Raw genomic sequence first — 16,798 nt, 5'->3', positions numbered from 1 at the left:
GTGAGTTGTGTGAGTGTGTGTGTGTATGAGTGTGCATGAGTGTGTGTGTGTGAGTGTGGTTGAGTGCGCGTGAGTGTGTGTGAATGTGTGTGTTTATGAGTGTGTGTGAGTATGTGTGTGTGAGTGTGTGTGCGTGAGTATGAATATGTGTGTTTATGAGTGTGTGTGAGTATGTGTGTGTGAGTGTGTAAGAGTGTGTGTCAGTGTGTGCGAGTGTGTGTGTATCAGTGTGTGTGTGAGTGTGTGCGTGTGTGAGTGTGTATGAGTGTGTGTGAGTATGTGTGTGAGTGTGTGTATATGAGTGTGTTTGTCTGTGTGAGTGTGTGTATGAGAGTACATGAGTGTGTGTGAGTGTGTGTGTATGAGTGTGTGTGTATGTGTGAGTGTGTGTGAGTATGAGTGTGGTTGAGTGAGTGTGTATGAGTGTGTGTGTATGAATGTGTGTGAGAGTGTGTGAATGTGTGTGTATGAGTGTGTATGAGTGTGTGTTGAGTGTGTGTGAGTGTATGTGTGTATGAGTGTGTGTGTGAGTGTGTGTGAGTGTGTGTGTATGAGTGTATGTGTGTATGAGTGTGAGTGTGTGTGAGTGTGCATGAGTTTGAATGTGTGAGTGTGAGTGTGAGTGTGTGAGTGTGTGTATGAGCATGTATGAGTGTGTGTGTGAGTGTGCGTGATATTGTGTGTATGAGTGTGTGTGAGTGTGTGTGCATGAGTGTGTGTAAGTGTGTGTGATATTGTGTGTATGAGTGTGTACGAATGTGTGGGCATGTGTGTGAGTGTGTGTGTATAAGTGTGTATGAGTGCGTGAGAGTGTGTGTGTGCATGTGTGTGAAAATGAGTGTGTGTGAGCGTGTGTATGAGTGTGCAAGAGTGTGTATGAGTTTGTGTGTATGAGTATGTGTGTGTGTGAGTATGAGTGTGTTGCGAGTGTGTGAGTGTGAGTGAATGTGTGTGTATGAGTGTGAGTGAGTGTGTGTGTGTAAGTGTGTGTGAGTGTGTGTGTGTGATTGTGTGTGTATGAGTTTGTATGAGTGTGTGAGTGTGTGTGTGAGTCAGTGTGCAAGAGTGTGAGTGTGTGTGATTATGTGTGAGTGTGTGTGTGAGTGTGTGTGAATGTGAGTGTGTGTGAGTTAGTGTGAGTATGTGTGAGTTTGTGTGTGTGAGTGTGTGTGTGAGTGAGTGTGTGAGTGAGTGTGAGTATGTGTGAGTGTGTGTGTGTGTGAGAGTGTGAGTGTCTGTGAGTGAGTGTGAGTGAGTGTGAGTGTGTGTGTGTGTGAGTGTGAGTATGTGTGAGTGTGTGTGTGAGTGTGTGTGTGTGAGTGAGTGTGTGAGTGTGAGTGAGTGTGTGAGTGCGTGTGTGTGAATGTGAGTGTGTGTGAGTTAGTGTGAGTATGTGTGAGTTTGTGTGTGTGAGTGTGTGTGTGTGTGTGTGTGAGTGAGTGAGTGTGAGTGTGAGTATGTGTGAGTGTGTGTGAGTGTGTGGGTGTGAGTGAGTGTGAGTGTGTGTGTGAGTGTGAGTGTGAGTATGTGTGAGTGTGAGTATGTGTGTGTGCGTGTGTGTAAATGCATGAGTGTGAGTGTGTGCGTGTGTGAATGTGAGTGTGTGTGAGTGAGTGTGAGTATGTGTGAGTTTGTGTGTGTGAGTGAGTGTGAGTGTGTGTGAGTGTGTGTGTGAGTGTGAGTGTGTGTGAGTGAGTGTGAGTGTGAGTGTGTGTGTGTGTGAGTGAGTGTGAGTGTGAGTGTGTGTGAGTGAGTGTGTGTGTGTGAGTGTGAGTATGTGTGAGTGTGTGTGAGTGTGTGGGTGTGAGTGAGTGTGAGTGTGTGTGTGTGTGAGAGTGTGAGTGTCTGTGAGTTTGTGTGTGTGAGTATGTGTGTGTGTGAGTATGAGTGTGTTGCGAGTGTGTGAGTGTGAGTGAATGTGTGTGTATGAGTGTGAGTGAGTGTGTGTGTGTAAGTGTGTGTGAGTGTGTGTGTGTGATTGTGTGTGTATGAGTTTGTATGAGTGTGTGGGTGTGTGTGTGAGTCAGTGTGCAAGAGTGTGAGTGTGTGTGATTATGTGTGAGTGTGTGTGTGAGTGTGTGTGAATGTGAGTGTGTGTGAGTTAGTGTGAGTATGTGTGAGTTTGTGTGTGTGAGTGTGTGTGTGAGTGAGTGTGTGAGTGAGTGTGAGAGTGTGTGAGTGTGTGTGTGAGTGTGAGTGTGTGTGAGTGAGTGTGAGTGTGTGTGTGTATGTGTGAGTGTGTGTGTGAGTGTGTGTGAGTGTGCGTATGTGTGAGTGTGTGTGTGAGTGTGTGTGAGTGTTAGTGTGTGTGAGTGTGAGTCTGTGTGAGTGTGAGTATGTGTGCATGCGTGTGTGTGTGTGTGTGAGTGAGTGTGTGATTATGTGTGAGTGTGTGTGTGAGTGTGTGTGAATGTGAGTGTGTGTGAGTTAGTGTGAGTATGTGTGAGTTTGTGTGTGTGTGAGTGAGTGTGAGTGTGTGTGTGTGAGTGAGTGTGAGTATGTGTGTGTGTGAGTGTGAGTGTGTGTGAGTGAGTGTGAGTGTGTGTGAGTGAGTGTGAGTGTGTGAGTGTGAGTATGTGTGAGTGTGTGTGTGAGTGTGAGTATGTGTGAGTGTGTGTGTGTGAGTGAGTGTGTGAGTGTGTGTGTGTGAATGTGAGTGTGTGTGAGTGAGTGTGAGTATGTGTGAGTTTGTGTGTGTGAGTGAGTGTGAGTGTGTGTGAGTGTGTGTGTGTGTGTGAGTGAGTGTGAGTATGTGTGAGTGTGTGTGTGAGTGTGAGTGTGAGTGTGTGTGAGTGAGTGTGTGTGTGTGAGTGTGTGTGTGAGTGTGAGTGTGTGTGAGTGAGTGTGAGTGAGTGTGTGTGAGTGTGTGTGTGAGTGTGAGTATGTGTGAGTGTGTGTGAGTGTGAATATGTTTGAGTGTGAGTATGTGTGTGTGCGTTCGTGTGTGTAAATGCATGAGTGTGAGTGTGTGTGAGTGAGTGTGAGTATGTGTGAGTTTGTGTGTGTGAGTGAGTGTGAGTGTGTGTGAGTGTGTGTGTGTGTGTGTGTGAGTGTGAGTGTGTGTGAGTGAGTGTGAGTGTGTGTGTGTATGTGTGAGTGTGTGTGTGAGTGTGAGTATGTGTGAGTGTGTGTGTGAGTGTGTGTGTGTGTGAGTGTGAGTGTGTGTGAGTGTGTGTGTGTGTGTGTGAGTGAGTGTGAGTGTGTGTGATTATGTGTGAGTGTGTGTGTGAGTGTGTGTGAGTGTGAGTATGTGTGTGCACGTGTGTGTGTGAGTGAGTGTGAGTGTGTGTGATTATGTGTGAGTGTGTGTGAATGTGAGTGTGTGTGAGTTTGTGTGTGTGAGTGAGTGTGAGTGTGTGTGTGGATGTGTGAGTGTGTGTGTGAGTGTGAGTATGTGTGAGTGTGTGTGTGAGTGTGTGTGTGAGTCTGTGTGAGTGTGAGTATGTGTGTGCATGCGTGTGTGTGTGTGAGTGAGTGTGAGTGTGTGTGATTATGTGTGAGTGTGTGTGTGAGTGTGTGTGAGTGTGAGTATGTGTGTGCACGTGTGTGTGTGAGTGAGTGTGAGTGTGTGTGATTATGTGTGAGTGTGTGTGAATGTGAGTGTGTGTGAGTTTGTGTGTGTGAGTGAGTGTGAGTGTGTGTGTGTGAGTGAGTGTGAATGTGTGAGTGTGTGTGTGTGTGAGTGAGTATGAGTGTATGTGTGAGTGTGTGTGTGAATGTGAGTGTGTGTGAGTGAGTGTGAGTGTGTGTGAGTGAGTGTGAGTATGTGTGAGTGTGTGTGTGTGAGTGTGAGTATGTGTGAGTGTGTGTGACTGTGAGTATGTGTGAGTGTGAGTATGTGTGTGTGCATGCGTGTGTGTAAATGCATGAGTGTGAGTGTGTGTGAGTGTGTGTGAATGTGAGTGTGTGTAAGTGAGTGTGAGTATGTGTGAGTTTGTGTGTGTGAGTGAGTGTGAGTGTGTGTGTCAGTGTGCGTGTGTGTGAGTGAGTGTGAGTGTGTGTGAGTGTGTGTGAGTGAGTGTGAGTGTGTGTGTCAGTGTGCGTGTGTGTGAGTGAGTGTGAGTGTGTGTGAGTGTGTGTGAGTATGTGTGAGCGTGTGTGTGTGTGAGTGTGAGTGTGAGTATGAGTGAGTGTGTGTGAGTGTGAGTATGTGTGAGTGAGTGAGTGTGAGTCTGTGTGAGTGTGAGTATGTGTGTGCATGCGTGTGTGTGAGTGTGTGTGAGTGAGTGTGAGTGTGAGTGTGAGTGTGTGTGATTATGTGTGAGTGTGTGTGTGAGTGTGTGTGAATGTGAGTGTGTGTGAGTTAGTGTGAGTATGTGTGAGTTTGTGTGTGTGAGTGTGTGTGTGAGTGAGTGTGAGTGTGTGAGTGAGTGAGTGTATGTGTGAGTGTGTGTGTGTGTGAGTGTGAGTGTGTGTGAGTGAGTGTGTGTGTGTGTGAGTGAGTGAGTGTGTGAGTGTGAGTGTGAGTGAGTGTGTGAGTGTGAGTGTGAGTGAGTGTGTGAGTGCGTGTGTGTGAATGTGGTGTTGTGGGGAGTGTGTGGGGATAATGGGGGGGGGGGTTGTGCCTGTGGTGAGAGACAGACAGCGGGGTGGGGGGTGGGTCAGTGGGTGGGGCTTGCTGTTGGGACCTTTAGGGGGCCCAGGCCCAGCCACAATGGGCCGAACAGCCTCCTGCGTGTGCTGGGCCCATCAAACCTTCACTGCCCCCGGAGAGTCTGAGAAAGTAGCTTCAGGTTGACACAGCCCCACAGACCCTTCGGCCCAACCAGTCCGTGCTGACCGTAACCCCCAAACTAACCCAGCCCCAACCTCCCTGCTCCTGGCCCACATCCCTCCAACCCTTTCCTATCAACGGACTTATCCAAATGTCTGTTAAATGTTGAAACTGTCCCCACATCCCCCCCCCCCCCCCTCTCCCCCTCCCTCTGGAAGGTCATCCCAGACATGGACCACCAACTGGGTAACAAAAGTTGAGTCCTTTTTGTAAACCTCTCTCCTCTTCACCTTAAAGATATTACTCCCTCGTCTTCAAATCCAAACCCCCCCCCAACCCCATCTCTCCCCCCCCCACCTCCCCCCGACGCCCGACTCTGGGGAACAGACCTTTGCTGTTCACCTTATCTAACGCCTGGTGATTACATCAACGTCAGTCAGGTCGAATATTAAAAAAAAAACCCCTCGCCCTTTGATGTTTGAGGTTGAAAAGCCCCCAGCCTCACTCAAACTTTCCAGAGCGGGACAGGAGGATCGGTTTCGGTTGCACGGCCAGAGGTGCCCCTGAAACAAAAAGCCCAGGACAGTTCCCAGGTTTGGTTTCCTTTTGAGCTCCTCTGTGCCAGGATCCGTGGAGCTGGGGGAGGTGTGCGAAGGGTGAGGAGGAGAGAGAGGGTGGGGATACGATCTGACCATTCAGTGGAAATTCCCCTGAGCTCATTCAGCGTGCCGTTCAGGGGCAGAGTGATGCAACAGCATTCGGTTTCTTAGTTAAAAAAAAGCCATCGGCACCTCACAGTCTATCTCTGACTCGCTCTGTGTGTGTGTGTGTCTCTCTCTCTCTCACACAGGCAGAAATCCACTTCTGAAATTCTTTTAAGGGATGGCTGTTTTACTGAGGATTGTACTCCTTTGTCTCCTCGTCATCCACAATTTCGGTAAGTCTTTTAGGTAATAAAGCAAGGTTTATTCAACTTCTGTCTCTCTCTCTCTCTCTCTCTGGGTTGGAACAGTAGTTGAATTTTTCATTTCTCTCATTATCGAATTTATTCCTGCCATCTGCAATCCTGGACTTTTAAAAAAATGTCCTTAAGTCTTTTCTTCCTTAAGAATTTGTACTGCAGAGTCTGCAGAATGGGTATACCGTACCTTAGAAAGCATCATAGGTGGTAACTTGTCAACTTTTTACTGTGTGATAAAATTAATTCAATTCGCTTCACTCCTGAGTTATCTTCAACTACAGATGGAGTCGATTAGAGCCGCAGAGAGAGGGTGTGTGTGTGTGTGTGTCGGTGTGTGTGAGAGAGAGAGAGAGAAAATGGAGACAGAGAGAGTGAGGGAGATAGAGACAGATAGACAGAGAGAGAGAGACATACAGAGGGAGAGATTGCGACAGAAAGAGAGAGAGAGAGAGATAATGGAGACAGAGTGCACGAGGGAGATAGAGACAGACAGATGGGTCTGTTTCCATGCTGTACATCTCTATGACTCTATGACAAAGTGAGAGAGAGATATACAGAGAAAGACATAGAGACAGAGAGAGAGCGAGAGAGAGAGAGAGAGGGTGAGGGAGGGTGAGGGAGAGATAGAGATAGAGATAGACACAGAGAGAGAAGGAGAGACAGAGAGAGAGGGAGGGAGAGGTGGGGGAATGGATAGGGATTTAAGAGAGATTTGAGAGAGGCATGGAGCTGTCTGAATCCAGAGAGGGTCAGGGATTTTGAGGAGGGGGCTGATGGATGGTATAGGCCTGGAGGAGGGTAGGTTTTCCATGGATTTGAAAGATTCCAGGCAGAGCGAGTTCCCAGTATGAGTTACATTACACGAACAAACGGTGCTACTGTCTCTCTACAATTCTGGGAAATTGGTGAACTTTAATCCCAATCCACTCTCCCTCACTCTCCATCTCCCTCCCACCCTCACTCTCCCTCACTCTCCATCTCCCTCCCAATCCACTCTCCCTCACTCTCCATCTCCCTCCCACCCTCACTCTCCCTCACTCTCCATCTCCCTCCCACCCTCACTCTCCCTCACTCTCCATCTCCCTCCCACCCTCACTCTCCCTCTCTCTCCATCTCCCTCCCACCCTCACTCTCCCTCTCTCTCCATCTCCCTCCCAATCCACTCTCCCTCTCCCTCCACCTCGCTCCCACTCTCACTCTCCCTCACTCTCCATCTCCCTTCCAATCCACTCTCCCCTCCCTCCCTCACTCTCCCTCTTCCTCCCCTCCCTCCCCTCCCAATCCACTCTCCCTCCCCTCCCTCCCCAATCCATTCTCCCTCTCCCTCCCCTCCCTCACTCTCCCTCACTCACCCTCACTCTCCCTCCCCTCCCAATCCACTCTCCCTCTCCCTCCACCTCGCTCCCACCCTCATTCTCCCTCACTCTCCCTCCCCTCCCAATCCACCCTCCCTCTCCCTCCCTCCCTCCCTCCGCTCCCTCACTCTCCCTTGCACTCCCCTCCCTCCCTCACTCTCCCTCTTCCTCCCCTCCCAATCCACTCTCCCTCCCCTCCCTCCCCAATCCATTCTCCCTCTCCCTCCCCTCCCTCACTCTCCCTCACTCACCCTCACTCTCCCTCCCCTCCCAATCCACTCTCCATCACCCTCCCCTCGTGACCCACTCTCCCTCTCCTCGGTGCCCTCTCTTCCTCGTCCCCTTCCTTCTCCCCCTCCCTGGCCCTCCTGTCTCTCCCCTCGAAACCCTCCTCTCGGTCCTTCCCCACCTTTGTGACTCCTTCCCACCTTGCTATCTCCCTCGCTGTCTCTACCCCTGCAGCCCCCAACTCCTTGCCTCGCTTCAGTCCAGTCCCTGCGCCTCCCCTTCTCAAACCCTCGCCTCCCCCTAAACCCCTCTCCCCTCAGTGACCCCTCTCCCTCTTGGCCTCTGCCCTCTACTCCCCGACACCCCCTAAATGCGAGACCCTCCATCACCAAAGCAAATGAGAACTGTCAGATTTGTAAGGATTCCGCCCAGGAATCGGGGTGTGAGTCCCACCACAGTCGAATAGCCCTTGGTTGGGCACGTTGCCGACAGCAGACTCTGAGCTATAACGTCACTCACGAACCTGTGTGTGTACGTGTAATGCCCACAGGTCGATAGAAATCAGGGAAAATCACATCACCTTTCACTAAGTTGACATTGGTAACCAAAAGGGGACAAACCGAATTTCTGTTGGAAACAGTGGTTTATTCCTGAATCTCTCCCTCCCACCTCCCCACCCACCCCCCCCCACACCCCCAACCTCCAACTGATCAAGAATGAAATGCGTTTCTGTGTGTCTTTACTTCCACAGTGTCAGGGCAGCGGTTGTCAGGAAACACAGGCCTGAATTGTTGCAAAATTCTCCTCCAAGCGCCATTCCAGAGACGCCAGTACGCAATATTGAGAAGTTATCAGATCTTGCCGAGTCATGGACACTGTCCACAGTATCTCCAGTAAGTACCGGGGTAGGGGGGAAGCAGGTCTGTCACTGTATAACACTGGGGTACAGTACTGGTGGGGACAGGTCTGTCACTGTATAATACTGGGGTACAGTACTGGCGGGGACAGGTCTGTCACTGTATAACACTGGGGTACAGTACTAGTGGGGACAGGTCTGTCACTGTATAATACTGGGGTACAGTACTGGTGGGGACAGGTCTGTCACTGTATAACACTGGGGTACAGTACTGGCGGGGACAGGTCTGTCACTGTATAATACTGGGGTACAGTACTGGTGGGGACAGGTCTGTCACTGTATAATACTGGGGTACAGTACTGGTGGGTACAGGCCTGTCACTGTATAATACTGGGGTACAGTACTGGTGGGGACAGGTCTGTCACTGTATGACACTGGGGTACAGTACTGGTGGGGACAGGTCTGTCACTATATAACACTGGGGTACAGTACTGGTGGGGACACGTCTGTCAGTGTATAACACTGGGGTACAGTACTGGTGGGGACAGGTCTGTCACTGTATAACACTGGGGTACAGTACTGGTGGGGACAGGTCTGTCACTGTATAACACTGGGGTACAGTACTGGTGGGGACAGGTCTGTCACTGTATAATGCTGGGGTACAGTACTGGTGGGGGACAGGTCTGTCACTGTATAACACTGGGGTACAGTCCTGGTGGGGACAGGTCTGTCACTGTATAACACTGGGGTACAGTACTGGTGGGGACAGGTCTGTCACTGTATAACACTGGAGTACAGTCCTGGTGGGGACAGGTCTGTCACTGTATAACACTGGGGTACAGTCCTGGTGGGGACAGGTCTGTCACTGTATAACACTGGGATACAGTGCTGGTGGGGACAGGTCTGTCACTGTATAACACTGGGGTACAGTACTGGTGGGGACAGGTCTGTCACTGTATAACACTGGGGTACAGTACTGGTGGGGACAGGTCTGTCACTGTATAACACTGGGGTACAGTACTGGTGGGGACAGGTCTGTCACTGTATAATACTGGGGTACAGTACTGGTAGGGGACAGGTCTGTCACTGTATAACACTGGGGTACAGTACTGGTGGGGACAGGTATGTCACTGTATAACACTGGGGTACAGTACTGGTAGGGGACAGGTCTGTCGCTGTATAACACTGGGGTACAGTACTGGTGGGGACAGGTATGTCACTGTATAACACTGGGGTACAGTACTGGTGGGGACAGGTCTGTCACTGTATAACACTGGGGTACAGTACTGGTGGGGACAGGTCTGTCACTGTATAACACTGGGGTACAGTCCTAGTGGGGACAGGTCTGTCGCTGTATAACACTGGGGTACAGTACTGGTGGGGACAGGTCTGTCACTGTATAACACTGGGGTACAGTACTGGTGGGGACAGGTCTGTCGCTGTATAACACTGGGGTACAGTACTGGTGGGGACAGGTCTGTCACTGTATAACACTGGGGTACAGTCCTAGTGGGGACAGGTCTGTCACTGTATAACACTAGGGTACAGTACTGGTGGGGACAGGTCTGTCACTGTATAACACTTTGGTACAGTCCTGGTGGGGACAGGTCTGTCACTGTATAACACTGGAGTACAGTACTGGTGGGGACAGGTCTGTCACTGTATAACACTGGAGTACAGTACTGGTGGGGACAGGTCTGTCACTGTATAACACTGGGGTACAGTACTGGTGGGGACAGGTCTGTCACTGTATAACACTAGGGTACAGTACTGGTGGGGACAGGTCCATCACTGTATAACACTGGGGTACAGTACTGGTGGGGACAGATTTGTCACTGTATAACACTGGTGTACAGTACTGGTGGGGACAGGTCTGTCACTGTATAATACTGGGGTACAGTACTGGCGGGGACAGGTCTGTCACTGTATAATACTGGGGTACAGTACTGGCGGGGACAGGTCTGTCACTGTATAACACTGGGGTACAGTACTAGTGGGGACAGGTCTGTCACTGTATAACACTGGGGTACAGTACTGGTGGGGACAGGTCTGTCACTGTATAACACTGGGGTACAGTACTGGTAGGGACAGGTCTGTCACTGTATAACACTGGGGTACAGTACTGGTAGGGACAGGTCTGTCAGTGTATAACACTGGGGTACAGTACTGGTAGGGGACAGGTCTGTCACTGTATAACACTGGGGTACAGTACTGGGGGGGACAGGTCTGTCACTGTATAACACTGGGGTACAGTACTGATGGGGACAGGTCTGTCATTGTATAACACTGGGGTACAGTCCTGGTGGGGACAGGTCTGTCACTGTATAACCCTGGGGTACAATACTGGTCGGGACAGGTCTGTCACTGTATAACACTGGGGTACAGTACTGGTAGGGACAGGTCTGTCACTGTATAACACTGGGGTACAGTACTGGTGGGGACAGGTCTGTCACTGTATAACACTGGGGTACAGTACTGGTGGGGACAGGTCTGTCACTGTATAACACTGGGGGACAGTACTGGTGGGGACAGGTCTGTCACTGTATAACACTGGGGTACAGTACTGGTGGGGACAGGTCTGTCACTGTATAACACTGGGGTACAGTACTGGTGGGGACAGGTCTGTCACTGTATAACACTGGGGTACAGTACTGGTGGGGACAGGTCTGTCACTGTATAACACTGGGGTACAGTACTGGTGGGGACAGGTCTGTCACTGTATAACACTGGGGTACAGTACTGGTGGGGACAGGTCTGTCACTGTATAATACTGGGGTACAGTACTGGTGGGGACAGATTTGTCACTGTATAACACTGGGGTACAGTACTGGTGGGGACAGGTCTGTCACTGTATAACACTTTGGTACAGTACTGGTGGGGACAGGTCTGTCACTGTATAACATTGGGGTACAGTACTGGTGGGGACAGGTCTGTCACTGTATAACGTTGGGGTACAGTACTGGTGGGGACAGGTTTGTCACTGTATAATACTGAGGTACAGTACTGGTGGAGACAGGTCTGTCACTGTATAACACTGGGGTGCAGTCCTGGTGGGGACAGGTCTGTCACTGTATAACACTGGGGTACAGTGCTGGGGTGGGGACAGGTCTGTCACTGTATAATACTGGGGTACAGTACTAGTGGGGACAGGTCTGTCACTGTATAATACTGGGGTACAGTACTGGTGGGGACAGGTCTGTCACTGTATAACACTGGGGTACAGTACTGATGGGGACAGGTCTGTCACTGTATAACACTGGGGTACAGTACTGGTGGGGACAGGTCTGTCACTGTATAACACTGGGGTACAGTACTGGTGGGGACAGGTCTGTCACTGTATAACACTGGGGTACAGTACTGGTGGGGACAGGTCTGTCCCTGTATAATACTGGGGTGCTACACAGAATCCTTTCTCCTCATCTTGTCGTGCCCTAACAATTGGGAAATGTTATCCCCCACTCCGGTATCCATCGGTCTGGGAATGGGGTTGAACACCTCAGTCGAATTGTCTCCCATGTGAGCCACTCAAACTCCTGTCCTGTGGCCTTGGAACGTGCTGTAATGTTGCTGCCTCTGTTCTGTCCTGACAGGTTTACTACGCGGGGCAATCGTACATTCTGCATCGCCATCAGTAAAGGGCAGGAAATGAAGGCGTTTCTCGATTCACAGACTGAAGGTATGTTCCCCATTGTTTCACTGTGTTCTCTCTCCATCCTCCCCAACACAGCCCAGGACAATCCCAGACTGGGCTGTGGGCGTGTGAAGCGTTTTGTAAATATTTTGTCCACCACCACCCAGAGGGTGGTACGTGTATGGAATGAGCTGCCAGAGGATGTGATGGAGGCTGGGACAATTGTAACATTGAAGAGGCATTTGGATGGGTATATGAATAGGAAGGGTTTGGAGGGATATGGGCCGGGTGCTGGCAGGTGGGACTAGATTGGGTTGGGATATCTGGTCGGCATGGACGGGTTGGGCCGAAGGGTCTGTTTCCGTGCTGTAGGTCTCTGTGACTGTGGGGGTCCCAGCCATTTCTCAACCTCAGCCGCCCAACGGAACCAAGATATCTTCTCGATTTCCGTCGCCCCGTCCCCGGTTAGAACAGCCAATGTTATCATCATCAATCAAATCAAATCCGAGACAATGCAGGCCGCACAGACTTGGAGGGGGGGGGGGTTGGGGGAGGGGGGATGTTGACGAGAGTACAATAGTAGGGATGTCAGCACCGGTCAGATCACAGCCGGAGTCTCCTGGGACAGGTCTGGGACCCCTCTGCCGAAGGGTGGTGGATTGGGTATCTGAGGCAGCTCAGAGAAGGATTAGTCCCCTGACCCAGGGATGGAGTCTGGGACCGCTACCCATCACAGTTCAGAGGAATAAGAGGCGATCGTATTGATATTTACAAGTGGAAATAGACAGGGGGAATGTGGAAATGGAGGGGGGGATGTGGAAATACACGGGAGGGGTGTGGAAATACACGGGAGGGGTGTGGAAATAGACGGGGGGGGGGATGTGGAAATAGACGGAGGGATGTGGAAATAGACGGAGGGGGGGTTGGGGGGATGTGGGGAAGGTTGTTCCCCTTTGTGTGGGAGAGTCTAGGACCAGAGAGGGCCAGCATCTCAGAGTAAGGGCCCACCCATTAATGACAGAGTGCCGGAGGAATTCCTTCTCTCCGAGGGGAGGGAATCTGTGGGATTCTTTCCCGCGGAGAGCTGTTGACGCTGGGACATCAAGTGTATCCGAATCTGAGCGAGATCCTGAACCCGGCCAGGGAGGGAATCGAGGTGGGGGGGGATATGACGGGAGAGCGGCAGGCTGGGACGACCAGCCCTTGAGCGGCTTTTGAGGGGTGGGGAAGCAGAGTCGACGGGCTGAATGGCCTGCTGCCACTACGCCCGAAGAGACGAGGGGAGCTGTCGGGATGCATTGTGGGACGGCCAACGGTGTCAGAGAAACCGAGGGACCTTATCTCTCTGCAGTGGGGGGGGGAGGGGGGTGTGTGGGAGTGAGGTGTCTGACTTCCTTCAGACGCAGCCCCCCTATCGCAGACAGATCAGCAAAGTGATAGCGTCCTGGTCTCGTTAATCAGAAAAACCGCAGCAGAGAGGTGCCGCTGAGTTGGCAGGATGCGGGTGTGACAACGCTGAACGGTTTCCTCTCTCTCTCTGTCTCTCTCTCGCTCTCTCTCTCCCACCTCCCCTCCCGTCTGTTTCAATGAGAGTCCTGGCTCCCCTCCTCTCTAACCTCCCCACCACACCCCAGATTTGGTGAACGCCGTCTTCAGGCACGGCGAGCGGAATTTCGTGCCGGATCCCAATCCCCGCCCTCAATTCCCCTGCCGTTCCCCCTCTCCCCCCCGCCCCCCGACCTCCCCTCAGCTGAGACTCAACCCCCTTCGATGTGTCAACTGTCCCCAGTCAACCCTTCTGGAGTCACGTGTAGGCCCGACGCGGGAAGGACAGCAGATTTGGATGGAGAGGTGCAGGCCATTTGGGCCCTTTCCCCCTTGCTGTGCTGTTCCGGCAGCTTCCTGGCTGCCCTGGAATCCCTCCACTCCACTTCCTTGCCCCCTTTTCACCCTCGGTTTTCCGAAATGGGTGCCCGATGACGATCGATTCACGGTCATCGTTCAGCACTTCACTCCAGATTTTATTTTTATTGAGGTCAAAACTCCACCCGCCCCCCACCTCCCCCCCCACCACCAACCCCCCCCACCCCACCCATGGCACAGGGGGATCCGAACCTGGCTCCCCTGGATATTACCCAGGGGTCTACTTCATTAACAGTCAAGGGGCAATCCCAATAGGTTCATCAACTGCCCGCAAAGCCTGCTGGGAAGGTTTGGATTGGCTGGGCATTCTACACACCCATCACCATCTTGAGTCCAAAATGAGGTGAACTAAAGTGTGCACTTATATAGCGCTTTTCCCATCCACTTGACGTGCTTTCCATCCAATGATGTCCGACTGGGGAACAGGGTGACTGTTGGTATTGGTGAGAGGAACTGGCCAATCTCCACAAGCGAGGGGGAGGTGCCGGACCCCTTGCAAGAGATATGGGCCAATTACCAGCAAATGGGACGAGATGAATGAAGGATACCCAGGCCGGCACAAACAGGGTTGGGCCAAAGGGACACTCTCCGTGCTGGACAGCTCGGTCCAACTGGATGAACTGGCTGCCCTTTGCTCACCTCGAGACCTGCAGTGGCTTTGTTGAAGCTGAACTGAAATACATAGCAGAGGATCGCAGTCATAGATTCCCTACAGTGTGGAAACAGGCCCTTCGGCCCAACAGGTCCACACCGACCCTCCGCAGACAAACCCAGACAGACCCAGTCCCCTACTCTGTTGCTTGACATTTCCCCTGACTTATCCACCCTAACCTGCACATCCCCTGGGCACTATGGGACAATTTAGCACGGCCAATCCACCCTAACCTGCACATCCCTGGGCACTATGGGGCAATTTAGCACGGCCAATCCACCCTAACCTGCACATCCCTGGGCACTATGGGGCAATTTAGCACGGCCAATCCACCCTAACCTGCACATCCCTGGGCACTATGGGGCAATTTAGCACGGCCAATCCACCCTAACCTGCACATCCCTGGGCACTATGGGACAATTTAGCACGGCCAATCCACCCTAACCTGCACATCCCTGGACACTATGGGACAATTTAGCACGGCCAATCCACCCTAACCTGCACATCCCTGGGCACGATGGGGCAATTTAGCACTGCCAATCCACCCTAACCTGCACATCCCTGGGCACTATGGGACAATTTAGCACGGCCAATCCACCCTAACCTGCACATCCCTGGGCACTATGGGACAATTTAGCACTGCCAATCCACCCTAACCTGCACATCCCTGGGCACTATGGGACAATTTAGCACGGCCAATCCACCCTAACCTGTACCATCCCTGGGCACTATGGGACAATTTAGCACGGCCAATCCACCCTAACCTGCACATCCCTGGGCACGATGGGGCAATTTAGCACGGCCAATCCACCCTAACCTGCACATCCCTGGGCACTATGGGACAATTTAGCACTGCCAATCCACCCTAACCTGCACATCCCTGGGCACTGTGGGACAATTTAGCACGGCCAATCCACCCTAACCTGTACCATCCCTGGGCACTATGGGACAATTTAGCACGGCCAATCCACCTTTGGACTGTGGGAGGAAACTGGAGCACCCGGAGGAAACCCACACAGACACGGGGAGAATGTACAAACTCCACCCAGACAGAACCTGGGTCCCTGGCGCTGGGAGGCAGCAGTGCCAACCACTGAGCCACAGTGACACGCAAGGTTGGAGAGTTCAATCCTTTCCCAGGATTCACATTTACAAGTGAAGCTAAATCTGTCCCAGGCTCAAAGGCCACTGGGTTTCTGAGCAGCAGCAAGTCTGTCCTCTGTTTGGTTTGGGTCGATTTGGTGAAATGTCAATGTTCGAAAGATTCAGTCCAGTACTCTGGGGAAAGCCACGTGATTTGCTAACCCTATGTTTTTTTTTCCCACTTCAGCTCCCTCCAAGAGGGAATTTCAAAAAGGATGGAAGGAAGGGACAGGAATCTGGGAGGGAATGCCAAAGGCCACACTCCCTCCTGCTGTTTCACCTCGTTCCCAAGATCCTCCGACCACCGGGATCTCCTCTCCAGGTCCACAATCTCCAATCACCTCAAATCCCTCTGTGTCTCCGTCTCCCCGACACAGTGGTACCCCCAGGCATGAGGGCAGGACCATGCCAACCTCCACCGTTACTGCCCAGGATGGGTCACATGGCCAAGAGCTTACCCGGGTCTTTCCAGTGATGTCCAGTTCAGACCAGCTCCAGGGGGTGACCACAGCAACTCAGGATAAAGCCAAGGACCGGGCGGACATTCACCTGGGCAAGGGGATGGGCACCCTGCCAGGGAGGATCATCGCCACGGTAACCTCCCCACCAAATGGACAGGGCAGGGAGGAGATCCGGACTGGAGGGGTCACCCACAGTGACGGTAAGACCCAGAACTTCCTGAGTCCATCAGATAAATTATCAGCTTCTGTGCTAAGTGCTGTGTGTATTATAGAGAGAGGCAGACCCTGTGTGTATTAAAGAGAATAACAGACCCTGTGTGTATTAAAGAGAATAACAGACCCTGTGTGTATTATAGAGAATAGCAGACCCTGTGTGTATTATAGAGAATACCAGTCCCTGTGTGTATTATAGAGAATACCAGTCCCTGTGTGTATTATAGAGAATACCAGTCCCTGTGTGTATTATAGAGAATACCAGTCCCTGTGTATATTATAGAGAATACCAGACCCTGTGTGTATTATAGAGAATAACAGACCCTGTGTGTATTATAGAGAATACCAGACCCTGTGTGTATTAAAGAGAATAACAGACCCTGTGTGTATTATAGAGAATAACAGACCCTGTGTGTATTAAAGAGAATACCAGACCCTGTGTGTATTAAAGAGAATACCAGACCCTGTGTGTATTATAGAGAATAACAGACCCTGTGTGTATTAAAGAGAATAACAGACCCTGTGTGTATTAAAGAGAATACCAGACCCTGTGTGTATTATAGAGAATACCAGTCCCTGTGTGTATTAAAGAGAATAACAGACCCTGTGTGTATTAAAGAGAATACCAGTCCCTGTGTGTATTATAGAGAATACCAGTCCC

General features: G+C 51.4%; 1 protein-coding gene across 1 annotated transcript; it reads left to right on the top strand.

The window, feature by feature from the left end:
• Positions 1-5,202: 5,202 nt before the first annotated feature.
• On the top strand, positions 5,203-16,230 carry LOC140492368 (uncharacterized). Its single transcript, XM_072591286.1, has 5 exons — positions 5,203-5,307; positions 5,565-5,651; positions 8,010-8,151; positions 11,705-11,790; positions 15,651-16,230. Exons 2-5 carry the CDS (start codon positions 5,597-5,599, stop codon positions 16,220-16,222), a joined length of 855 nt encoding a protein of 284 aa, XP_072447387.1. The 5' UTR covers positions 5,203-5,307; positions 5,565-5,596; the 3' UTR covers positions 16,223-16,230.
• The last annotated feature ends 568 nt before the right edge of the window (positions 16,231-16,798 follow it).

This window comes from Chiloscyllium punctatum, chromosome 21 (genome assembly GCF_047496795.1).
Source record: "Chiloscyllium punctatum isolate Juve2018m chromosome 21, sChiPun1.3, whole genome shotgun sequence".
Lineage (NCBI taxonomy): Eukaryota > Metazoa > Chordata > Chondrichthyes > Orectolobiformes > Hemiscylliidae > Chiloscyllium > Chiloscyllium punctatum.
This window is presented reverse-complemented; position numbering and strand designations above follow the sequence as displayed.

Bases quoted from the DNA above. Each gene is read 5' to 3' on its own strand.
- LOC140492368 (XM_072591286.1), top strand. From the start codon at position 5,597: ATGGCTGTTTTACTGAGGATTGTACTCCTTTGTCTCCTCGTCATCCAC. The intron at 5,652-8,009 runs GTAAGTCTTTTA...TTACTTCCACAG, and splicing joins CCTCGTCATCCACAATTTCG to TGTCAGGGCAGCGGTTGTCA. The intron at 8,152-11,704 runs GTAAGTACCGGG...CTGTCCTGACAG, and splicing joins CACTGTCCACAGTATCTCCA to GTTTACTACGCGGGGCAATC.